Raw genomic sequence first — 25,617 nt, forward strand, 5'->3', positions numbered from 1 at the left:
CCACAGGCTGTGAGGATAGCAGCTAAGAGGACATACAGACAGACATTGAATGGAAAACAGGCTTTCCTGCCGTGAGGGAATCACAGGGTGTAGAATTTTTAGAGGAAGGGAGGTTAGCTTATACACATATAGAGAAGTAGACATCAGGAGAAGGTGGACATAATCCCAAATGCAAATGACCCTGTACCATCTCCGGGATGCTTCATAGAACTTGACAGACTTATCTGTTTATCTCCTGGCATACAGTGAAGGACCATGCTCAGAGTAGCAGATCGAGTCTACCTTAATCCAAGATGGCTGACCATTGACATCTGAGAAGCTACACAACTTATGGAGCCAGTACAAAATGATAACAGGGTCCCACTGTCTAAAAATGATTAAGAGTCAAGAGGTTACATGAGCATTAAACCAAGCACAGAGCCCTTCCAAGTATGAGTGTCTTTGCTCCTCCATAGGGCTCATGCTCAGAAAGCTGGCAGGACACAAGGCCAGGGAAGAGTCTACTTCTGAGCCACAGTGTGCTTAGTAGAATCATCACCAGCATGTTAGTCATTGCAAAGCCAGCCTTTAAGCATGGGAGATGCGAACCAGGCATAGTGAGCATAGGCTAGAATGATATGCTCCCCGACACTGTGCTGCCAGGAAGAGCTCCCTCTTCCTACAATAAGAGGAGGTGTGGAGACAGATGCCTTCTTCTGCCTTGACTGATTCCTCCGCCCCTCCTGCAGTCCTAAAGCTAGTCCAAGAGTACTGGAGCCAGGTGTCTATCACACGGTGGACACTTGGGCGCCAAGGAATTGGAAGAACAATTTTCCAGAGATCAGCCGGTATTACATCAGCTCTTAGCATTCGAGAGACAGATCTCAGACCTTATGCAATGACAGCATCATTAATATGTAAATGTTAATGCATAGTCTTTCCTCCAGTGTTTTCACTCAAGAATATTCTGGTTTTTCTTCTCTGACACTCTCTGGGGACATTTCTGTCTTTGTCAGCCAATAGTTGGCTGGTGTAATGAAGAACAGAGGTCTTAAGCACAGGGAGATAAAACTAGAAACGTCTTTGAGATGAAGGGCTTTCTATGGGAGAGACATGAAAGAGATGTAAGGAGCCATAGGAAAGGGAGAGAGAAAGGGAGGGAGGGACCTTGCTCAAGAGAGGACATGGGTGGGACTTGAGAACAGGATCCGGAGACAGAGCAGGGGAACTACAGCATGCAAAAGACAGTGGGGGACAGGGAAGTGCAGGAAGAGGTTATGAGAAATGTCTGAGTCTTGGGACTTGCGTGGACCTTGCCACGATGGTGTTAGAGACACAGTAGTGAAGGTTGTAATCTTTTACCTCACATTGCGATTGCTCGTGTGGGATCTGAGTTATCCTTGGGTTACATTGATATTCTGTGAGACTTGATTAGGGATTCCATAAATAAACAAAAGGTGCATACATTATACCCTACACTGTCTCAAAAGCAGATTCATCTGTAAAATGCTCCCCCCATTTCTTCATCGTAGAAAATCATATTTGCATATTGAAGGCACTCCCCGCCCGTCCAGTACTGTAACACGGAGACCTTTAAAGGTTTAACCCAGTGCTTTGAACACTTACTTAATATATGACACAGAAAACATTTTATGACTCTAAATGAACTTTCGAACAACATTATTTTATAACACCTTCCTAAACCTTGCTATCATACACAGTATCACATTTTAACTGCTACTTGAAAACAAAAGGAGTACGGGGCTATTTAGAGTAAATTCAAGATGGGTGAACTCTTTCTTCCTTGTGTTTGAGCAGAGAAAGGAAGGGCCTGTTAACCTTTTAATCTCTTCCCTCCCTTCTATAGCTAGTGTTCTTTAAAATAAATGGTGGGCACACGAGAGGCACACTCTGGAAACGCTGGGCAGCTTACCTGTTCTGGACCATGCTCATGGCTATCCAGTCTCCAGGGTACACATTCTTCCCAATGAGGTCCTTGAACATGATGAATGTTTCCATCAAGAAGTCCTATAAAAGTGCCAAACACACTTGTCACCCCAAGTCCAGGGACAGACTTCACGTGTCTACGTATTGGTGGTAGTGAACGAATATCTTCCTCATTTTCCTTTAGAGTTAGGATTGAGAAGGGGCCCAGGTTTTTGCTTAGGAATTCGAAGTCATCGCAATGGGTTAGAAATGGAAATTTGTAAGTCAGCTACCAAGATTCTGCCTCACAGGTACAAGCAGAATACGAACAATGGCTAAAAATGGTCTCTGCGAATAAAGAACTATTGGTTCGGTCGTTAGGAATAAAGAAGTAAATGTATTTGCTGATGGTTTCATAATCATCTTCCCAAATATGTATTTGAGAAGTAAATAACCCACACTATATGGTACAGTCTCGGGTCACTGAGCAAATACACACTTATTTAAATGAGCATCTAATTAGAAATGCACAGGCACAGCTAATCCAAATGTCACATGTGCGTGTAAACTCATAAAGAAGAGAGGCAACAAGGGTCTCTCCCTCTCTTTTAAAGAGGTTCAAAGTGGATTTAAACATTCTCCAGCAAATTCGCCAGTAGGCTAACCTTTATCTTTATCTTTAGGAAAAATAAATTCGGCACAGATCCAGACAGCAAAGTCAAGAACCACTGGTACCAAGATCATCTTGAGCTGCAAGTAATGAAGCCAAATCCCCAGGTGATTTAGGTAAAGCTTCGAACTCAGAGTGAACCCACCCATGCGCAGTTCTTCCCTTAAGCAGTGCTTGTCAAGTCATGTTTGCCGCAGCCTCTGCTCAGAGAAAATCTCACCTAAAACCCAATGCATGAGATAGATAAAGATGGATTAGCTGCATTTGGTAAGTGTGTGTGTGTGTGTGTGTGTGTGTGTGTGTGTGTGTGTGTGTGTGTATGTTTGCATGCGAGTATGCTATGTGTGTGCAATTGTGTGTGAGTGTGCTATGAAATTGTATGTATGCAATTGTGTGTGTACAATTGTGTGTGTGAATTATTGTGTGTATGTATATGTGAGTATGTTGTGTGTATGCAAGTGTGTGTGGTATGGTGTATATGTATGGTATGTGTTCTCGTGTATACATACATGTGTGGATGTGTGAGTGTGAGTATGCTGTGTGTAACTGTGTGTGAGTGTGATATGAGTGTGCCATTGTGTGTGAGAGTATGTGTGTGGTATGGTGTATACGTGTGGTGTGAGCTTGTGTGAGTGAATATACTGTATGTGTGCAATTGTGTGTATGAGTGTGTGTGGCATAGTGTATGTATGTGGTGTGTGTGTAGTATGTGTGTACATGTGGAGTGTACCGTGTGTGTGCAATTGGGTGTGTGTGTTGGTCTATATGTGTGGTTGTGTGTATACATGTGTGCATGTACATTTGTGTGCTTGTGTGAGTGATATGGTATGTGGTGTGTGTGTGTGTGTGTGTGGTGTAATATGTGATGTATGTGTGTTTATGGTAGGGTAGTGAGGGGGCTATGGAGAATATCATTTAAAAAACACTGCTTTAAGCTAAATTGTGAAAGTCTGGAAATGGCATTGGCTTATTTCTAACAAATTTTGCTTCTAGGAAAAAAATCACCTCTGTGGTATAAGGTCCCAGCTTCCACATCAGAATGGGGCAATGTTTACCCCACAAGGATCAAGCACATACTACGTACTAGACCCTTGGCAGAGAGCCAAGTTTGTGAATTCTCTCTGGTGATGGTGGTGGGTGTCGCAGATGAGAGGTGAGTGGGGCTCAGGAACCAACCCTCACTGTACACGTGTCACGGCATAGTGACAGCTGTTCTGCTGAGTGCTTCCTGTCACACTCAGGTTTCAAAGCCTCTGACACAGACAGGGTCATCCCTAGCTCACAGTTTAGAAAACAACAACAACCAAAACCAAACCAAGACAACAACAAAACCTCAGGCTTAAGCGGAGTTAGCTTGCCTGTGGCCACATAGTTGCTTATCTAGGAGTCCAAGCTAAAATATTGGGGCTCTCACACTCATGTTCTTGAGCTCCAGAGCACTCACGATTCATCAACAAGTGTTTGTTTGCTAATGGGAATCTAGATGTGGGAGCCATAGCACACACCTTAATGGGCTGGAGACACATTCTAGACATGAGTTATACAAGATATGGAATCAGATGCGTGTGTCATAATCTGCAACACACGCGCTTGAGATCTGTAGGGGTCTTCTTGCCCCAAACTCATGAGCAGAAGCACAAGGTATGCCACGCCTCTCTTCTCCATTTCTTGCCTGACCTCCCTCACCCCCGCCATGTCCTGCAGACTTACCACAAGGTCTGAGCTGGTCTGGAAGGTCTCAATATAAAAGGAATAGTGTTGGTCGCCCATCTGGTCCAAGATGGCTGTCATGCATGCCACGAAGTGACTCTACAAAACATAATGGAAAATATGATGCTGAAATGTGTCCTTTCTGTCTCCTTAGCATCAAACTTGAAAACATACAGCCACCCCAGGCATGGATAAAGGGCCACCCAGCAGTGAAGTGTCTCCTCTTGCTGGCATGTAAAACAATTCCCTAAGAGGAAATGTCCTTACTGCTAATTCATTTAAAAAGCACTCATTAAACACCCATTATGTGTCTGTAGCTGTGCTAAGAGCTCCAGATACAGAACCAAGAGCAGACCCACCATCTAGCCCCACCTCTGTGCTGTTTGCACCTTGGGAACTGCACTCTGTGGATGTTGGGAGACTCAGCCTATGCCAGCCAAGGTCCTCAGGGGCGGTCGGTTTCATTTTCTGGTAAATAATTTTGTCTGTGTGAATCCCCACCGTCTTATCTGTGCCCATATCCACTCCCAGAAGAATTCCTGGAAAGATCAACCTCTCCAACGGCGCCGTTAAGTGCATTGCAAGTCTCTGCAGAGAGATCAGTTACTGGATCGCCATGAATCAATCAGCCATGAGAGAACCTAACACCTACCGGGACTGGCATTTGTTAGGGATAAAGAAGACAAAGGAGATGTGGAGAGACAACCTTTGCTCTTAGCGAGTTTATTATTTAGTTGGGAAAGCATGATTAATGTTCATGAGGAAAGGAGTCAGACAAGAAGGAAATCAAGGTAGAGACCCGAGGAGGAGGTGGGTCTTGAGGGAACCCTGGGAGTGGAGAAGCATGCATTGTAGAAAGGCATGGCCCAGAGCATCACTCAGACTCTCCTGTGTTCTCCCTCCCAGGGTGTTAAGTGTCTGTGCTGGGGCCATGCTGGCATAGAGAAGCCGCACTTGAGGAGATACATTCTAGAAGCTGACAAAGAAAGCACTGGCCACTCGTCAAGCAGGGCTGAGATGATATTCTCAACTGTTTCCTGCCAGATCCTAGAGGGACTGCCATCTTGGCCAGAGGAGGTCTCAGTGTGGACCCGCCCAGGACAGATTTGTCTGAAGCTTGCCTGGATAGTGGTGGGGTACAGGGAGTATCCAGGGACTCCCACTGCTGAGGATTGGCTCGAAGTTCCATGTTGAAAAATAAAGTTGTGTGATACCTGAGAGAGAGAGAGAGAGAGAGAGTGAGAGAGAGAGAGAGAGAGTGAGAGTGTGTGTGTGTGTGAGAGAGAGAGAGTGAGAGAGAGAGAGTGTGAGAGAGAGTGTGTGTGTGTGTGTGTGTGTGTGTGAGAGAGAGAGAGAGAGAGTGTGTGTGTGTCTATGTGTGTGTCACAAACTGTGGCCTTTGTTTAAAAAATTCTCATGTTGTTAGAAATATCAAATACACATGCACGCATGTAATCTGTATATTAGCCGGCCTGTAGGTCTGCTCTAGTGCTGGACGTGCTAATGACCCCAGGAAGCCTCCTCTGCACTCCTTGGTAGGTCTCTTCAATTGGCTAAATGTGTCGCATGCTCTCAATTACCAAAGTAGCTCACATAGGTACGGGCTCCCATTGCTTCCTGGTTCTTTTCAACTAGGAAGTGAAGGGTGCCATGCCTTCCCAATCAGCAGGGCCAGTTATAGAACAGAATGGGGTGACGATGTAGGGTCCTCACTTAAGATACTATTGATAATTTTGGAACAGCTGAATAACCTTTTAAAAGAAGGGAGCTCTGTGACTAAGCAGGTCACCTGCACAGGACCTGGCGGCCACTAAACTCACCCCGTGTTAGGAAACACGGATATCTGGCCCAGAGCACCAAGCATAGACTTTCAGGATCCCCAGCCACCTTGCACAGAGGAATTCAAAGCCTTGGGGGGTTCCACCTGCTTGTTATTTCCTGGCTAGACCTCCGGGGGGCGGGGGTAGTAGTGAGTTTGCAGAATTATTCAACTCTTTCCAACCAGGCTGAAGCAGCTAACTTCACGCACGAGGTCTCACTGAAATCAAGAAATGACATTTTATACCTCTGGCTAGCTTAAACGTAGGGAAGGAAGAGAGTTTGGAGAGAGAGAGAGGTAGTAGAGGGGTGTGTGTGAGTGTGTGTGTGTGTGTGTGTGTGTGTGTGTGTGTGTGTGTGTGTGTGTGTGGGTGTGTACCTGTGCTTCCTCGGCTCCCTCCGTCTCTTCTCTCCCTTCCTGAAGGAATTCACCCTGCGGCCACTAGAGGGCTTTTCTCTTCATTTGGTAGCTGCCGTTCAGTTTGTTCGTCTTTTTATTTATTCCTACGTGAGCAGACCCACTACACTCCTTGCATATAAACAGTGAAAAATTACAATATAAAGGGCTTATTTTCCCTTCCTCTGGAGTTATCTCACTTCTGCTCAAAGGCTGACTCGTTGTAGGAGAAAGGGGGCTGCATCCTCTGCAGGTAATTCCACTGCTTGAAGGTAAGAGATATGGGAAGGTTTGATTTTTTTTTTTGTCTCTCTCTTTTTTTTAAATCGATGATCTTGTAGGAGAAAAAGAAATGCTGTGGTCTCTCGGACAACAGTTTTACTTTAAATCTTTGGCTTAACCGAGTGCTGAGACTGTGTGTGGGTGTGTGTGTGTGGTGGAAATCCACCATTGTCAGAACTGCAGGCTGCCCCAAATGCCTCGATCCGCAAGGCTCGTTATTCCCAGTGGCTTGATTTGAATTGGAAGAGGAGAAAATGTAAAGAGCAAACCTCAGAGGAGCTCAAGTTGCTTGGAATTACCTCGAACAGGCTGCGTTCTCTTAGGGTTTGTTTAAGGAAACTTCTATGCCTTTTTTTCTTTCTTTCTTTCTTTAAATAATGAAAGAGGGGAGGGGGTGGTTTCCATTCTCCCTTAGAGAGTTTGACCGTTTTATGAAATAAACCATTATTGTTTTATTAGGAGTCAGTCGGTGCCTTAGAGTTCACGGATCAATCCAAATCACTTTTTACCAGCTCGTTTATTTTCTCTGTCCTGATCGGCAAGCACGTAGAAGAGCCCAGTCGGGTGCCTTCCACTAGATTTGCATGCAACTGCCATGGAAGTTTAGACAGGTCACTTGCGTTTGCCTGTTAACCAAAAATTGACTGCTTTATCTTGAACCGGAAGCGTCCTGATTTTCTCCCACAGTGCCCAGCTCACTTTGGTATTGATCCTTAGGCGATCACATAGATGTGACTAACAGACACCCTGAAGTAGAGAGAGCCACAGGCACTAGGTTCATTAAAGGCTCTTCTCTGTCATTTGAATTGAATGGCCATTCACGCTCTCCCATGCAATGAAGGGATAATGGAAGCACATTGTGCTTATCTGATGGCTCCTTTCAAGACTGTCCTCAAAATGGCAATTGTGTCTTGGCCCTCTCCCGGTTTTTTTTTTTTTTTTTTTTTTTTTCCCAAGTTGAAGTCTGAGGCCAGACTTTCATACCTGCCATGTCTAAAATTCTTAGAGAAATTGGGGGGTAGGGGCGACTATTTTCCCTGGGCAGCCAACAGAGCCAGCCCTAAGGTCGCCTGCTGCTCAAACTTTATATCCTTAAAAGTTCACACTCCCAATCCCCTCCAACGACCTGGAGAAGCCTCAGTGTTGCACGGGGTTCTCGGGGAGTTGGGGGATCCCCTTGTAATCTGAGCCAATTAGAACCCTCTTCTTTTGACTCCTGGCAGAAATTCTATAATCGACATATATTTACTACCCAGGCATGAGGCAGCCACTCATCCATACCAAAGCAGCATGCCAGGTGCCTGGATAGGAAATTGCTTCTTAAAACAAGAGTACCAGAGGGACTTGCATATTAAATTCCAGAGAGAAATTGAATCTGAGACTCTGGCACAAACCAGGCAGAGTCACCTCGCTCTAATCGGGCGGTTTAAAATGTGGCTAATGAATCACAGCATGAGGAGACACAGTTTAAAACTAGGTCAAATGTATAAAAATAAGTGCAATCATCGCAGGCACTCGGCTGATGAGGGGTTACCTAAAGCCAGACTGGCGGGGCACGTTTGCCGCATAGGACCCTCTTTGGCTACCTGAGACAATCAATTCTTGTAACTAATTCAGCTCATCGCTACGCTCAGAGGGCTCGCACATCTGGGAGAGAACTGAAGCTGGTTTGAGGAAAACCAGTCAGGGTTTCTTTACTATGTTCCGTCAAGAAAACAAGAGAAAACCGATAGTGTATGAGCAACATAGCAGGTGACTTCAGTTCTGGTAGGAACTCTCCTCAGATCATTACCTTGGCTCTCTTGTATTAAAAGTCACGTCCATATAATATTATTATTGGAAATACTAATTGTTCTGCATACAACATTCAATTTAACCATGCCTACTTAGCAACCTTTGGTGCAAACACAGACATGCAGGTACACACACTCATACACACACACACACTCATACACACGAGTGTCAGGACTCTTGTGGTGCTGGAGTACACTGGGGCAAAGAAGGCAAATCATTTGCTCTGCTTTGGAGAATGAAATCGAGGAGGGGGGGTGCTCGGCTGGAAAGCATCCCCCACTCACCTGAGATTGGTGGGAGAGGTGAGAACACAGAGGGAAGGAAACAGTCAACCCCAGGAGCTTGCTACCTAAATGCCAACATTACTATGAGATAGCAGCTGGTGACGCGTTGCTATGGCAACTTCAGATAATGCGCACGACCAAAATAAAATACAATATAGAAAGCACCAAGGAGAGGGGATGAAGGAGAAAGTTTTGCCTGCCGAGGGAGGCTCACGGGGAGATGAAAAGTTCTGTGAACGGGCTACACTTTCGGGGACTGAGCTGAGAGTGGCCAAAGGCTGCTTCCGGGCTGTTCCTCTGCTCAACCCCTTGTCTGTTATGTGCTTATGTAACTGATTTTATTCTTGGATTAAACTAGTGCTGTCTGTATGGTGGATCCGGGACTGATTGGAGGTGGGAGACTGTGGTGTCAGGAAAAGCAAGGGCTCTGAAGCCCATTCATCTCATAACTTGGGCAGGCCTCTGGGAGTTGTAATTTAGAAAAGTCTTTAGGGAGGCTGAGCTGTCAGAGTGTTCTCTTAGAGCAATGCCAAGTCTGGCTACAGGGCTGGGCATCAGGGGAGTGTACAGTAGGGTGGCTAAGGCTGTGCTCCAAGGAGCTCATATCTAATGCTTACTCCATACAGAGCCACAAGCAGGGGGAGTAGGGGGGTCTTGAAGCCAGTTATGTGCCTGTGACCTTGAGTAAGATCTTGTGTGGCTTGCTCATGTAATGTGTCCAGAAAAGATTTAAAAAAAAACCAACACTTTATTTTATATGGAGAATAAAAGATTGAATTAATTTATATAAAAATCCTTGAAAAAATAGAGCCTTCAGTAAGTACCAACTATTACTATTATTACTATTATTATTATTATTATTATTATTATTATTATTATTATTATTATGCTACTGGCTATGGTCCAGAAAACTACACTGATTAACCAGGTAAAATTCTCAGCGCGGGGGAAATGGTAACTGTCTACCAGTGACTGTCTGAGAACCGATTTAACTGCTCCCCACTGCAGCTTGGCCACAGTGGCTTTATGGCCCTTAACTCTGAGTGGCCTTTGGTTACCGTGTCTCAGGTTCAGCCGCTCAGCAAGTGTGTACCTCCCGGAGCAAAGCATGCTGGGAGTTTTCTTTTACTTGAAGACAGTCACTGGAAGGTAGGAGGAGTGACTTTGCTGTTCAAATCGTTCAAAAGCTTGTGCTGCCGCTGCCCGTGTGGAAAACGTAATCCCTCAGCTGTCTGGCTTTAGGAGGTGCCTGTCTTTGTGCGTCCTGAAACGCCTTAGCTACCCAAGGGGGTCCTGCCGTGTGGTAGGTCAAGCCGGTTCCATTCCTTCTTAGGGAAATGAACACACATCTAGGTTTGTGTGATCTGTTCCATGTCAAAAGCGGCGAGGTGCTGCCTGGATGCTGTCCCTCTGCGGGCATCCTAATGTGGCTCACCTGTGCATGGTAACTCCAGGAGGGCTAGCACCATGCATCCCTGCCAGATACTGTGGGCATCAATGACCGCTCAGCTGCCTGGGTAAACCAGGGCTAGACTTGCAGGCGGTGGCTCCTTAGGGAACAGTCCTCACTGCAGGACCAGTGGGATGGCTGAGAGACTACCAGGAGCAAGACTAGAAGAAGAGCCTGTCCTCCTTACACACTCTTCCCTTGGAACAAACACCTCTGATCCTAGCTGGAGCTTGTTACTGCCTGTGAGATTACTTTAAATCTTCCAAAGAGAATAGTAAGGTGTTTTGTGGCAAGGGAAAGTAGGAGATGGTAGATCCTACTCATTCATTCATTCATTCATTCATTCATTCATTCATTCATTCATTCATGCTTTGTTCACTGTTTCCCTGAGACTTCTCAGCATATATATGAGCTAAGCTGTGTACCCATTTTATAGATGTGAAACATGAGGGGGATGAAGCCAAATAATTTGACTAGGCAGATATTTAGTTTGTGGTCTTGTAGGAAATAAAAGCAGGGCCTTTCAGGTTTCCAAACCTGTATTTTCATGGACCTGGATTTTTATACTGTACCTTCTGTGTCAGCTCTACTCAGCAGAGACACTTTATTTGCTGCTGTATTGCTAGGATCTAGAATTGAACCTGAATATTGCATACATTTGATGAATATTAAGAGATTGGATTTAGTACTTCATTCTCTTTCTCTAAAAGAATGTTATGGGGACCCTCCTCTATAAACTGAGAATTTAGCTGGGTATTATACCTTTGATTTAGCAGAGGCCAGAAATCTAAGTATTTTTGTTCTATTTCTCACATTCTGTCAAGTTCCATGAGGTAACCCTCTTACATATTCCTTAATTCAATAAGTACTTCTAGAACATCCACTGTGTGAGCACCCACGGTGTGAACACCTACTGTGTGCTGCACACGGGGCTAGATGCTGATGCTGTAGATGTCACGATTGATTATCAAAGGCATTTTTTAGAAGCTTTCATTCCAGATGAGTGGGGCTAGAAACAGGAAGACACATAGGTAACAAGCCAGCAAAAGTAAAAACAATTGTAGACATCAGTCTGCTCTACTAAGGAAAAAGGAGAAGGTAACGGACAGGGAAAGAATGTAAGGCCCTAAGTTTGGACTAAGTAGACAATAGTGGATTCTGGGAGCTAACATCTGAGTGATGACGATGGCTGTGTAAGAACCTGGAACAACATCATGGGTCAAGTGAAGGACGGAATCAAAGACCCTGAGAGCATCAGAGACGGAGCAGAAGCCAGCATGGCCAGAAGCTATGAACAAAGAAGGGTAAAGTACAAGGTGAGGCCAGGAAAACAGGCAGGAGCCAACTCCCAAGGGCGCATGGGGTGAGGAGCAGGAGTCTGGGTTTTCTTCTGAGTGCAATGGACGCTCTCAATCTGAGTTTTAAGAAGCTTACTATGTGCCCTAACATCCACTCTGTAAAGAAGAAGTTTCCATGTCTTACATGCCAGCCTGTCTCCAAGGAGCCATGCTAGTGCTATTTCCAGGGTCATAGGTTGGTAGAACGTGTAAATTATGCCTTAAGTGCCGTCACTCCTTAGCAAGTGTTTGTCGCTAAATGATTGCTTCTTAGCATGGTCTGGCCCTCCTGTGGGAGCACACATGGAGTCCACTTTGACGTCGATTTCATTTTTCTTCAGACGTGGTATGCTCAGTTCCCTGCTGTTCAGTGCTGACTAAACAGAAGTCTACTCCTGGCTGCTCTCAGCCTCCAATTAAACCCATCTGAATCTGGGAACCTACCTGAGAGGCCAACTTGCTGGGAAATGGGCTATTATTATTAATTGGGATGTTTTCCCCTCCCAAACAGAGGATAATTTTTCCAACTTCATCCATGAAAGTAAGGGCAGGGAGGGCCACACATCTGATTGGGAAAAGAACAACTTCAGAAATAAAGCGTTCTCCTCGTTGTTCACACCCGAGGTGGGCTCCCTAAGCTTCATGCCAAACTTCCTAAGAACGTCTGTATTGGAAAGTTCTTGACAAGAGGGCGTAGCTCTCAGCTCACACCCACCTGTCCCACCCCAAATCAAACCAGAGACACTAATAGGGTTTGGAGTCTGGTGCGCATAGCCTAAGAAGTAGCCCACCTGCTTCTGTGAACGTGTGCATCTAGGCAAAGAGATCCAAAGGGACATCCTCTGTGGAGTAAGGGATCATGAAAGGTTGTGAAATCTGAGACAGATAGGGAGCTGTGAACTAAAAGACATTAATAACAACTGCCAAGTAAAGGCCAGTGGGCCAGATACCATGCTAAGTTCCGCATTTCCCCATCTGTGCAGACCGTTCACAGGAAAGAGAAGGATTAGAAGGAAGATAAACCATTGTCAGTCAGACATGTACATGCCAGGTACAGCCGAGCAATCTGTCAATGGTCACCACAGCCATTTGTGTATTTACTGTGGAGAGACTGTTGCAAATGCCTTTCTTCTTTTACCAACTGCGGTGGTTCATCTTGGCTGTTAACGTGACACAACGGGGAAGAGGGGACCTCAGTTGAGGAACTGCCTCATTAACAGGCCCATGGGCACATCTATGGGGGTATTTTCATGATTGTTAGTTAATGCGGAAGGGCCCAGTTTATAAGGCTTTTGCCATCCATGGGGATGGGCCTAGGCTATATAAGAAAGACAACTGAACTCGAGTCTGGGAGCAAGCCAGTAACATGTTTCTCCACGTTAGCTGCTTCATCTGGGGCCTCCAGGTTCCTGTTTGGGTTTCCCTGGATGATGCATCACAAGCTATGATGTAAATAAGCCCTTTAATCCCAGCTTGGTGTTGGCCAGTGCTCTCTCACAGCCCTGGGAAAGCATACTGGGACATCAACGTTTGACAGATGTTGGTAATACTGTTTGAACATTACGGATGAGGAAATCAGGGAGCAGGGAGGTGACAGAACTCTCCTAGAACAGCTTGACTCTAGAAATGCCATTGTTCTCTTTCCTTAAAGAAAAAAAAATACTATTGAAGTCCTAAGTTACTGTAATTAAAATTAAGCAATACCTGCAAAGTCAACGAAGCAAAACGATGGTATATTTAATCTTTGTGCTACTGTCAGACAACTCCTGAATGTTGGGAAACATCATTCAAGGCATGTTCCGTGCTCCCGCAGGAACGGAAGGAGGGAGAGAGGGAGAGATAAATACCCACACGTACTTGTGTAAGGTTGCATGGGGGAAGAAGTAGGCAGACCAATCATAACAGAAAACACAGACAACCAAGCCGCTCAACAGCTGTGCTATACCATAGCATAGTTTAAGACTCTCGTAACTGTAGATCCCGATGAGACACCTCTCCATCATCTGGACTGTGTGGGAAGAGATTCCCTGTTTAACATCTCCACCATATACTAGAAAACATCTGTTGTCCCATACCAGTAGCATTGCTGGACAAGTGTGACCTGGGATGGAGGCCTGGCTTTCTTTGATGTGCTCTGGAATTTTGGACAGGATGCTTTACTTCTTTAAAACTCTGTTTTCTCTTTGTGAATGTGGTTATGAATGCCAGCTCTAGGACTGAGGGGATGGAGGGTCAGAAGTCTCAGAAAGAGGGTCTTCTAAAAAGATCCCTAACATGTCTCTCTGAATGTGAAGCCTCCGCTCCTTCCTGGTACCCCAGGAACAGCATGTTGACCTGTCCCAATTTGCTTCCAGTTGTCTGCTAGCAGGCGATTTAAACCATGGATCCAGTAGCTGCACTGAGGATGCAGATTTGCACAGTGTCTCCCTGCTTCTCCCTTGGCAGATAGATAATGTTCATAGGCAGCTGTGCCAGGCCAGACCAACGTTTTCTATGGAGAAGACTACGTTGTAGATAAAAGGGTTCCCTCAGTTACCCCATCCCCACCCCGCCATGGTGTCTGAGGTCCGTAGACGCCTAAAGACCATCTCTCGCATCTTACTTTAAACTTCAAGCTTCCATTTCTTAGGCCAAATCTCAGCCAGAACCTCTTTCTGTGGTAGCTATCACAAGTGGGAAATGGAGTTGCTTCTGATGTACTGGGCAAAGGCTGGTGCCGGTTAAACACCCTGCAATAAAGGACATGTCACAAGGCAAGAGAGGATCCAGCCCAAGATGTCACTAACACCACAGTTAAGATTCCATGGTCTATGCAGGCAAAGACTCATGCACTTTGACGCGGCAAGATAAGCGTACAATGAATGCTGTAGGTAACATTTGCTCTAGGCTTTTAAGTGGCGACAGAGTGGATTAGATATATTCAAGGGAACTTTCAAAGAGAATGTAGATTTGAGGAATGACGAGGTTAAGAGGGATTCAACTAAGAATCGGGAATGACATCTTAGATGGATAACAGAAAATACTTTTCGTCTTGTAATTTGATTAATTTAATTGATTGGTAGCGACTGCCTTGAGAATTGTGTCGGGAATGATTTCAAGGCCAAGTCTTAGCTCAGCAGGAAAGACTGTGGTGATCGATTAGTGATGTCTGCCAGAGGCTGGTGAAGGAAGTTGATAGTACAAACCGCTGTCCCACTTTTAGACAGAATGGGACAGAATGAGGACAGAGCTAGAGGTGGAAGTGAGCAAGGGGTTTTAGTACCACAGAAGCTCACAGGGGGAGATCATGAAAGATGTGGAAGGGCCTGGAATGGCAGGCTCTGAGCGACAAAACTCAATCTGTAGGTAATGGGATGGCATGCTGGCACCTGCCGACTGTTACCTCCAGGCCAGCTCTGCTGACAAGGTAAAGAAAGCTCCTCAAAGTCCTTGCTCCTCGTTTCTATAAAGGGACTGTTATTTCATCTGTGAACAGTGGCAGGATCACGAGGCTCTGGCTTTTATGAACCTCATCCCAATGATGAAAACACCCCAAGGAAGCTGAACTGGGAGGGGTCAGGGTGGCTGAAAAGCTGAGTCCAAGGGTTAGCCGTAATGAGTTCCTGTAAAGCCCTTTCGGATGCAGCGTGCTTGCCCACATCCAGGCTCAGGCAGGAGGGGACCGGAGGGGATGGATGCTCATTCCTGAGCCTCCCAGGCTGGCTGACTCTGGCCTAGACAGAGTTCTGTCAACCAAGCCAAGTCTTCCTGTTGGGCTCTACCTCCTCACAGGCCTGCCAGCTCTGGGAATGATTCTTAATCTCATTCACTGCCTTGCAAGTTTCCGAATGACATCATGCTAATGCACCCCCTTTTCCAGCTCTTCTCTCCCTTCTTCAGTCTCGTTTGTCCCACTTCCCGTCCTTCAGCATGGCAGGAGAGCCCTGTGATCTCTGTCCGCTACGGCCAGCATTAGTTTAGTCGCCTGCAGACTCCTACTCCTGTCCACTAATAAAGGTGACACTGCAGTTTGGCACGGATGCAAAATACCCCCCTTCCTGCCCCGCCCTCCACCTTGGAGCAGAAGGCCCAGACCTGTGTCGGAAGCTTCCTTCCTGCTCCCAGCGCCCATAGCTGAGCTCCGCTGCACACTCAATTAAAGAAAAAGCAAGTGGCACACGATGAAAAATGCCATTGAGAGAGCTGGCCTGGTAGTGCCCAGATATCAGATCAACATTACTAAAGCAGACTATCTACTAATTCCATCTAGAAAAGAAAAAGGGAAAAGATGTCAGAGTTGTCTGGGCTGATTGGTTCTATAAATCCCCTGCTGACTCTCGTTCCCCAGCAGGCTGCAAAATATCCTGGCCAGAAGTCTAATGGAAGTTAGAGCTTTGAGTTAGAGAGGTAAGGGGGTGGGTGTTCTGGGACACTATTCTGAAAACATCTCTGTAACACAGGTAGACGTGACAGAGCCCAGAAAGGCTAGGTGCTTTCCCAAGCATCACACAGCCTTTGAAAATGACAAAGCTGAGGCTACAAGCCAATTGTGTGAGCATACAGTTACACTGACTAAGTGGCCATCACCCCTCCAACAATTCCCTGACCCACCAACTCCTACAAACAAAATGACTTCCCCTACCCCGAGTCTGATATCAGTCATGAAGGTGTCTTGATGCCAAGCGAACTTAACCCCTAATTAAATCTCATATTAGAAATAGGTCTTATTTCCCTTCCTCACTCCATAGATTTTTTTCCAGGCTCAGGGAAGAGCACGGTGCTGTTGAACACTAATTTCACCTTTGAAAAATTAAATAGGTGTCCCTGCCACCACTGTGCCTCCTGCTTGATCGATCACACCCTGGGCTCAGCATCAAATTACAAACCAAATAGATGACCACCAACTTCTCTCTACGGAATGGCAGTTATCTTAAAGCACATCTGAGAGGCATGGGGCAGGGGCAGGAGGGTGGGCTGCAGCCCGCAGCCCACAGGAAAGTTTCATTTGGCTGACCCCACTTTCCAAAGACACTTGGCCATAAGGCCAGCATGTGCAGACCAGAAGAGATTGTACTTGATCGTCGCTTTTTTGTTTCTCCTGGACCTCAGAAGGGTTGGTAATATTGGGCCATGCTCCCCACAGCTCTAGGAGTCCTACCCAGCCTTTCCAGGTGATTAAATTTATCTTATTGGAAATGCTCAGCCCAGCGAAGAAGGCATGAAATGCTCAAGTTTCCACGCTGCAAGCCCAGGAAAAGCTCAGAAAGCCCGCTCAGTCCTGGTTACACCAGGACAGCTGGTCACCTCACTCAGTTACCTCACTTGGCCTGCCTAACTCCCATGGGCACTGTACATATGATCCCTTTCCATGACTTTTTCATGTTTATACACCCCACGTCCCACAATGGCATTCAAAGTTGCCCACCCGTCTTCTTTACCCTGCCTCATTTCTCTGTACTGTCTCCTGTAGACTTACTTCTCTTCCCCCCTCTCTCCATGCTCTAACCACAACAACCAGTGATTCATTTTAAAGATTAACACAGGGATTTCCTCCTGCAGAAAGCCTTCATGGACTCTACCTGACTCTTTGGTTCCCACCGGGACAGTCCTACACTGAGAGTTTCTCTTCTCCTTATTGATGTATCATAGTAACTTAAACAACTTGAACAAGAGAGGCATCGATACAGCTAAGATTTGGGCTTCTCCAATTTAAACCATGTCAATGCCCACTGCTTTCCAAAAGAAATTAAAAAAAAATGCTGGCTGCACACCTTTGTAAACTGTAGCTCTATTATGGAGCATGTGACAAAATTGACATAATGCTATAATTAAGACAGTACATGCTTACTGCGCTGGATGGAGTCATAAATTATGCTCCTGCCTAGTGGGGTCAGAGGTTTCATTTGGGAAATTTAAAGGCCTTCCAACCTCAGAGTGTGATCCGCTGCATACTAACACTTCAAGTTTGGCGGCGCATGGAGATAGGACTTTCCCTATCATTCTGAGACCAACTGATTGCGTCTGAGGACCCTTATGCTTCCCAGGAATCTATGGGCCTTGGCAGAAGGATATGGGGTGTCTTTATAAGGGCAATGCTCACATTCATTTTCCTCCCAGGAAAATGGAAAAGGATGCCCTTTCCATCCCATGTAGGATGTCACCATCAGCTTATTGGAACAAGGAACTAGTAGGGAGTAGGGACCTGGTGGCTCGATTCTAGTCCTAACATTGCCATCAACAAGCTGAGAAAACTCAGACAAGTCTCTATCCCTCTACAGGCTCCAGTTCTCCACAAAATCATTGGCTGCTTTGGAACTCCAAATCCCAAATGTCTATAATCAGTGCCTGACATGTGTGATCCTAGCTTTTGCTTGTCCCCTGGTTGACTTCGGTCTCCGGGGCCCTGATTTCCCAGGGGCATTTCACAATAGAGGTTCTTCGTAGTGGGCACTGGAATATCAGGGTGCTTGGTTTTAGTTGTGAATCTGACATAACTCAGAATGAAGAAAGTCTCCATGTGGTTTTATTTCTATTAATAGGTTGGCCTGAGGGCATGTATGTGGGGGATTTTTCTTGAGTAATCAATGTGGAGAGAGATCCAGCCCTCTGTGGGCTGCACCATTCCCTAGGCAGGGAATCCCGAGCTTCATGAGACTAGATAAATCGATATTACAGCAACAGAAATGAATCCAGGGCATAGGTCTAAGGTTCCCTGAGTGGCTAATGGGCGAGATGCTTATCTTCAGGGCAGCAAGTTCACCAAATGAGAATGAGTCAAGCAGACCGGATTTCTGGGCTAGCTGGCTGTGAGATCTTAGGCAAGGCATGCATTCCTGCCCAACTCATCTCCATATTTCCTAAGCACCCTTGAACATAAGCAAGACGGTGCAGGAAGGTTCCGGCTCCTTCCACTCTATTCAACAGCCTCATGTGAATACAATTGAATAGAGTAGGAGAATGGGCCACCTACTATGAGCAGCTTTGCCTGGAAGCTTGTGAGAAAGGCAGCAGACTCTTAGGCACTAGCCCAGATCCCGGGATCACAATCTGACCTGCAGGTGGGTACTCGGCCCCTTGAAATTTGCACGGCATTGCTGAAGCACACAGTAGGTATTCCACAAAATTCAATGAGCATTTTCCTTAATAACTTCCTTTCATTTGGTAACCCTTAATGCTTTTATACTGTGTACAAGGCCAGGGGTATGGACCTCTCCCACAGGATAAGCACACAGTAGACTTCAGTAGACCTACAGAGACTGACTGACTGGATAGGAAGGGAAATCAGAACTGGCTCATTCTCTTAAAGAACTAATGGTCCAGGAAGAACTGAAGACAGGAGCCCTATTATCCAAAGCAGGGTGGGACTGCTGGAAGGTAGGGATGCACACTTATCTGTGCTTTTGATGTGAATCAAACATGTTCCAAGCGGTGGTTAAACATCCTTCTTGACAATCTTTACAGTCACATTAGAAAGCAGACACCAGCCTTTAATAAACAAAGACATGTTGGTTCAAAGAGGTAAGGTAGCTCGTCCCAAGATGCTCTCAGATAGTCTGTGCGCTGACAAAACCTATAGAGCAGTCCCATCAAGATTTTTCTGCAGGATGCCCCAGGGAGAGGGAGCACCAGGCATGATTTTGACTTGACTTTGGCCACTGGCCTCTCAAGGGCAGCACTGTCTCTCTGTGTTCACAGGAGATGTGGCAAGGGACCCCACAAGTGAGAGGCTAGGTTGCTATTCCCAGCGGAAATGCACATCACGAGGTTGCCTGCTCCATGGGCCACTTGTCTGATACAGTTCAGTGCATCTGGCTGCCCCTGCCCAGGACTTTCTCCTGCACTTGGACATTTTACTTGCAAATATATCCGGCAGACTATGCCAGGCTTCACAATGACAAGCCCAGGCAACGGAGAGAAGGACTGTCTGAATTTGGGAATAGGAGAAGAACCCTTTTCCAAAAGGTGTGTCACGTGGACAAGCCTGGGAATCTTGATCCCTGAGTCCTAAGCAGCAAGATAAGAAGAAACTGAGCACAGGACAGGCCCAAGGTCACCAGAGATGGCAGGTGCTAGGTTGTTCCCCTGGGTCTTCCTCACCAGATGGATGAGGATGAAAAATCTGTATTGCAGTCATGTTCCAGTCCATATAATTTCACCACTTGACACGAGGTAGTGGATGGCACATCAACCTGAAGGAATATCTCCTTGTGCTTCAGTCTTTCTGGGGTTTTCCTTTCCCTTCTCTCTGCCCTCATTCCTCCATTTCTACGGAGGTTGGCCCTTTATTCCTTCCCCAGCCACAGTTCCTTTGATGCTTTCCCATTAGAACAGGGCTTCTCTGGCCCCACCTTGCACTCACTGAATCTGAGCCTCTAGCATAGGTTCTTTCCTGGATTAATGAGACTAATAATAGCAGCCGTGTCTCTGATGGATGCTCAAGTTTGAGACGGGTACCTAAGGGAGCTTCTGGGCAAGCATTTCCAGTGAGCGTCTCCTACCAAGGGAAGACAGAGGGACCAAGATGGCTGCTAAGGACAGAAAGCATTAGGTATCCACGCTTGCACTCTTAGCATTTAGAAAGCTGAAGCAGGAGGATGCCTGACAGATTGAGGCCAGCCTGGGCTACAGTGTGAGACCCTGTCTTAAACAAACAAACAAACAAACAAACAAACAAAGGTAAATTTGAAGAGGGGGTGGGAGGTGAAACTTTGAGCAGCAAAGTCCTACTATGTGCCAGTCTTATCAAGGGCTCGTGTCACTGACTCTGTACACAGTAGGGAAGTATGAAGAATTCATGAGTATAAGCAGAAGGTTGAAGAGAATGCTCACAAAGACTACATTCCATTGAATACCTACTATGTGCTTCAGCAGTATTGTTCAAACATCAAGGGGCCTAGTATCTACCTGTGGGTCATATAATGAGATTTGGACTCCTGAGGTCTGGGCTGGTACCTCACAGTCTGCATTTTTCATGAACTTCCAGGCAGTTGCTGCTGCTGGTGGTGGTGATGCTGGACGGCCACAATTGAAGTAGAAGGAAATAGAACCTTCCTATGCTGCCTCAGTGTTCACAGATGCTAGGTAATGAAGAAACAGCAATTCGCAGAATTTTCTATGTGTCAAGTTGCCTTTGACACACCTTAGAGAGGAGAGTCCCTACCACCACTAGCCCTTGACCCCAGCTCTCTCTAATCCGTTCCTGCTCTTGAGGAGATGCGTGCCCAGACAAGAATAATATCAAAAGGAAGGCTGGTTGTGAACACTCCTTGGAACGAAGTCCCCAGGGATTTTTGCATGTTTTCAATGTGGGGAAGGCCAGGGGAAAGTCTGTGATGGGTTTCTTGTCAATGCCAGCTCAGTCAGGCCAGGGTGACTGCGCGTTATACTTAAAGCGACTGAAAGAAAAACAAATTTGTCAACTTCTGTCTCACCGATGCAGGAGCGAATTTATTCCCACCATACCTGGGCTATTTTCAAGAGGCCGTGGTTGGGGGCTGGAGACACAAAGACAGCTCTACAGCTCTACTTCTGTGTTCACTGGGTTTGGGGAAGAGGGCTATTGCTGTCTCCAGAGCAACCATGTCTAATGATCTTCTCAGCTTGCGTGTTGGGTAGGGCAGCCTCCCTGAAGACCTCTATTCACCCACATTTTGGTCAGTTCTCACCCCCATGGACTCAAGCAAACTGGAGTTAGAGTTTATTACCCCTTCACCCTCAACTCACACCGAGGAAGACACAGTCTGGGCAAATATAGGGCTCACGTGGCCCAGGCAGAGGAATTCCATCTCCAATGTCGGGCCCTCTGCCTACTTTCACACTTGCCACCCCAGCAAAAGTGCTTTCTCTTGTCTTCCACTCCTCTCTCTCTCTCTCTCTCTCTCTCTCTCTCTCTCTCTCTCTCTCTCTCTCTCTCTCTCTCTCCTGCTATCTGTGTCTGCCTCTGTCTTCTCTGTGTCTCCATGTCTCTCTGCCTCTCTGTCTCTCTGGGTCTACCTCTGTCTCGTTCTGTGTCTCTCTCTGTTTTTCTGTGTGTCTCTGTCTCTATCACTCTCTCTCTCTCTCTCCTTTCATTCCTACCTTTGATCACAGTGTTTCCATCTCGACATTGCAAGTAGTTGGTATTTAGTTCCTGGAAGTCGGGAACCACGTATTACCTGTATCTTCATCCTGCTCCCACACAGGGCCTGATACAGATTCGGCTTCCCATAGATATTGTCAGGATGCATCATGTATTACAAACTCCTACTTGAGAAACCCAGGAGCACAGCTCACAGGCATCTCAGACTGCACGTGCCTGCCTAGAATCCTTGACTCCAGCCTCCTACATGATTCTCTTTTATAGCATGCCAAATGGCAGCCTGTCTTCCGTTCCCTTGGCCACCTGGACGGGAGGCTTCGGGCACCTTTGACACGTTCTGTCATCTATCTTGTGGCTGACTGCTTGCCAATTCCGCCTCTAAAATATGGCCAGACTCTATTTCTGTACCCCCCCACCCCGTGTAGATCAATGTGTCTCTCATTTACGATAGCCATAGCTCCAGAAGATATTCCAATCTTGAACCTGCTTCTCCAAGAAGCAATCAGAATTGAACTCACATACCCTAAGCCCTATGCACTGCCTCATCTTCTGTAAAGCCTACCGTCCTTAACAGCTTGTATCTGCCACTGCTGTGCCCAGGCGCACCAGGACAAGTTATTCTAATAATGTCTGTTTTGGGTTCTTCCCACTCAACCTTACAGCTTTCCATCTCAGTACTTCTCCTGATCCCCAATTATGTATAAATTAGGTATGAAGCATAAATTAGGCATTTATTTATGCTTTGAATTATTAAGCGCTGGTCCTTTTCCTAGGTGGAGCTCCTAAAGGGCTGAACATTTGAGTGTGTAGTCCATCACTGTCCTCACAACAGCCAGGACAGGCCCAGGACGGAGGAGATACGTATTAAATACCTTCTGCACAAACATATGCTTAAATTCTAAACATGATACTCAGAAGCCATGCTTACTCTCGCCATAGTGTTAGAGCTGATTGGCTCACAAAGGTGAGCCATTCCCCTGATGGGAGGCAAGAGGAGGCAATTCAATTTAATTCTTCCCAGTGTGGTAGCAGTCGCTTCAATTACACCCAATTCATCTTAATTTAATTCCGAAAGCCTTCACAGACACCAAAGCTCTGACAGCCTTTATTCTAGAAGTAGAAACGTCACCGATGAAGGCAATCTATTCTTTGCCCTTAGGAGCTGCCTCCTGTGCTCACTCCCATCTTCTGGCCAAGGTCAGATGTAGAACATGCTTGATAACAGCCTCTGTGTATGAGCCTGCAAACAGGTAACTGGTCGACCTAATCTGGCTCTGGAGGCATCGCTCACTGATGGCTGTTTCTCAAGGTAGCTGCAGAGTTTCAACACAGTACACTACCAGCAACAGTGACAAGGGACATGAAGGTCAAGTACTCAGAGTCTTGTGTCTGCCATTCCATTACTGGTCAGGAGAGAAATTAAGTGACTGAAGTCTTCTAGCCCACCTTTCAATCTGTTAAAAGGGCTTTCGTGATTCTTTTCTTTTAAATTAATTGCCCATTGTTTTGCACTCCATCTTCCTGATATGAGGTTAAGAGCACTCTTTTCTCCCAGTATGTGAAATGACTGACAGCTGAAAACACGTGGTATATTACCAATGACCTGAAGTTGTTGTATTTACTACTAGAAGCAGAATTAGGGAATTCAGGCATCTCATCTGAGCAGACATAAATAGCAGAGGGGCTGGCTGGGTTCTCTGGCAGCCAATGCATAAGAGGGAAAAAAGGGAAGGAAAGAGAGAAAACATACCAGTTTAAACTGTTTTAATTTTCTGGCATGGAAAGCATACACAGCTCCTATGGTGGCCACATCACTTTCTCAGCTGCAAGTGTAACCCAGCAGGAATTTATCATGAGTCCTTAGGGCAAGCTCTTGGAGAGGCAGGGTAGACCTTGCCTTAATCAGTTTCACACAACAATAAATGCTGCTTTGTCTTATGCCTTCCCCATCTACCCTCAATAAGGGCAAGTCTTCAAGGGGAGGCAGTGTGCCTTCTGAAGAGCCAGCTTCATCCTGGGCTTAGTTTTTAAGTAATTTACTCTTCTGTGGGTTACAGTAATAACCACTGAGACACTTGTTAGGAGACTAAGGTATTGACACAGCTCTGCTTCTTCCTCTCCTGGACAAATCTCTTTTGAATTCTACCTGGGCTCCATGGTCCTTGTTCTGAAGTTTTGGGCCATTCTAGAACATTCTAGATCTTTGTAGACCATGATGACTTGTGTGTGACCTCAAACTGAATCAGTAGCCCAGGCTGGCCTTGAACCTGCATCTCCCAGCTTTAGCCTTCTAAGATCAGGAATTACAATCCTGTGATAGAAGGTCCAGGCTCTGTAATAACTCTTAAGATGTGAGGCATAACCAAGGTGATGTGTTAATAAAATACTGGCACAAGGCACTCGTGAGACCCAAGAATTGCAGGGGCTTTCTATGGGTTTCAATTCTAATACCTATCCCCTAATATCCCAATTAAAAACACAATGACCCCTGTTTAAAGGACTCCAGAGAAAGAGAGGGGAGGGGGGAAAGAGAGAAAGAGAACACGCTCTACCTTCCCCTGGTGTTCTGTCTGATAGAGATGTTGGAAGGTTTTCTTATGTTTGGCCATAAATTTCTCAGGATCTGAAGACATTGAACTACGTCTGTTTCTGCAGGGTAATATAAATGCCCCAAAATTGCATGGGGAAATGTATGCTTTCAAAACATGATTTCTACTTGCCGGAATATTCTGAAACAATACTAAATTTTTATTTGTTGTTTCGGTCCAGCCCCTGGCTTCACAGTCGGGGATCTGTGAGTGAGAGCTGTTTGCTTGGGATTCTAGGAAGGCGTGTCCTTCCTTATCCAGTCTGCCCCAGCTGCTAAGGACACTGAGCCACAGAGCCTGCTGGATGCCCCCACTGCCTTAAGTAGTTTTAGCACAGCAGATGTGCAAGAGGTGAGGGTCCTCTCCCTGAGTCAATTATAAGGGTGACTGGGTGGCTGATGGATGACACCTCTGCTGCCTACATGGCCTCTCTTCTGTTGGCCATTCCTGCCAGTCTGTCTTTTCTCCTGGCCTTACTTACGAATCTTTAAGAGGGCCCTGTGACTAACAGTGCATATTAAAATGGGACATTGTTCTCATAGAAATCAATATTTAAACCACATGCTACTAATTCATACTAAAGGTAGAAAAAGGCCCAAATGCCACCGTTTACTCTCTATTTTAATCCTAAGGGGAAGGGCTGCTGTATTAAGGACACGAGGGGGAAAGCTGTAATTTGAATACATGCACAGGTTCTCAAGGACAACCCTGTTTATTCCAACCATGGGTTTCCCAACTTGGAGCATGCCTCTCTCTCTTGTTTTGCCTACCTCTGGGGCTTTTCACTCCCATAGAAACCTAAGCTTAGTGTGGAGAAGGGAGAAAGGCAATCTCTAAAGGCTGGGGGAGGGGGAGGTGATCAGGGAGGCTCCTTCTGCAATGTGAAGTTTCTAGATTCTCCCTGTGCTCCAAACCCCTCAGAGCTCACTTCGTTCCATCACCAGGGCAGAAGATTCCATTGAGTAACATCTGGCTTTTGCCTTCTGTGGGCATATGGCTGTAGTTATCACAGGAGCATGCAGATCTGTGGGGTTCGTGCAGGCAGCACGCCCATGGTACCTTTTAAAGGACCTGCTGTATTTGCTCTTTAACACTCAGCATGGCAGCAGCCCAGTAGAAATGAACTGGGAGCTCCCTGCAGGTTCTGTGCTCCCTTGGCAAACATAGCCTTCCCACCCAAACCTTCCCCTTGAGCACTGAGCTCTGCAGGAACACAGGCTCACTGAAGGAACCAGCAGGGCCACAGGGAGCCCTGGGCCTGGGAGGGAGGTCAACAGCACTAAGTGGAGCTGAGAGAAGCCTTGGGGTATGAACGATAGATCTGC

General features: G+C 46.2%; 2 protein-coding genes across 4 annotated transcripts in view; one reads left to right on the forward strand and one right to left on the reverse strand.

Moving 5' to 3' along the window:
• Dock2 (dedicator of cytokinesis 2) overlaps positions 1 to 25,617 on the reverse strand; it is a 417,576-nt gene that overhangs the window by 82,972 nt on the left and 308,987 nt on the right. Inside the window, exons 28-29 of one of the 3 annotated variants that reach the window (NM_001419946.1) lie at positions 4,286 to 4,384; positions 1,913 to 2,007 (exon numbers count right to left, since the gene is read on the reverse strand). In NM_001419946.1, coding sequence (NP_001406875.1) covers positions 1,913 to 2,007; positions 4,286 to 4,384 — 194 coding nt within the window. Of the gene's footprint in view, positions 1 to 1,912; positions 2,008 to 4,285; positions 4,385 to 4,747; positions 5,500 to 25,617 lie in introns of those variants that run through there. The other 2 variants (XR_010055204.1, XM_039087140.2) reach the window with 2 other exon arrangements.
• Positions 6,178 to 25,617, forward strand: part of Insyn2b (inhibitory synaptic factor family member 2B) — a 107,446-nt gene continuing 88,006 nt past the window's right edge. Inside the window, exon 1 of the mRNA XM_008767623.4 lies at positions 6,178 to 6,772. The gene's annotated coding sequence lies outside the window, so the exon portion shown is untranslated. The remainder of the gene's footprint in view (positions 6,773 to 25,617) is intronic.

Source organism: Rattus norvegicus, chromosome 10 (genome assembly GCF_036323735.1).
Source record: "Rattus norvegicus strain BN/NHsdMcwi chromosome 10, GRCr8, whole genome shotgun sequence".
Taxonomy (NCBI): Eukaryota; Metazoa; Chordata; class Mammalia; order Rodentia; family Muridae; genus Rattus; species Rattus norvegicus.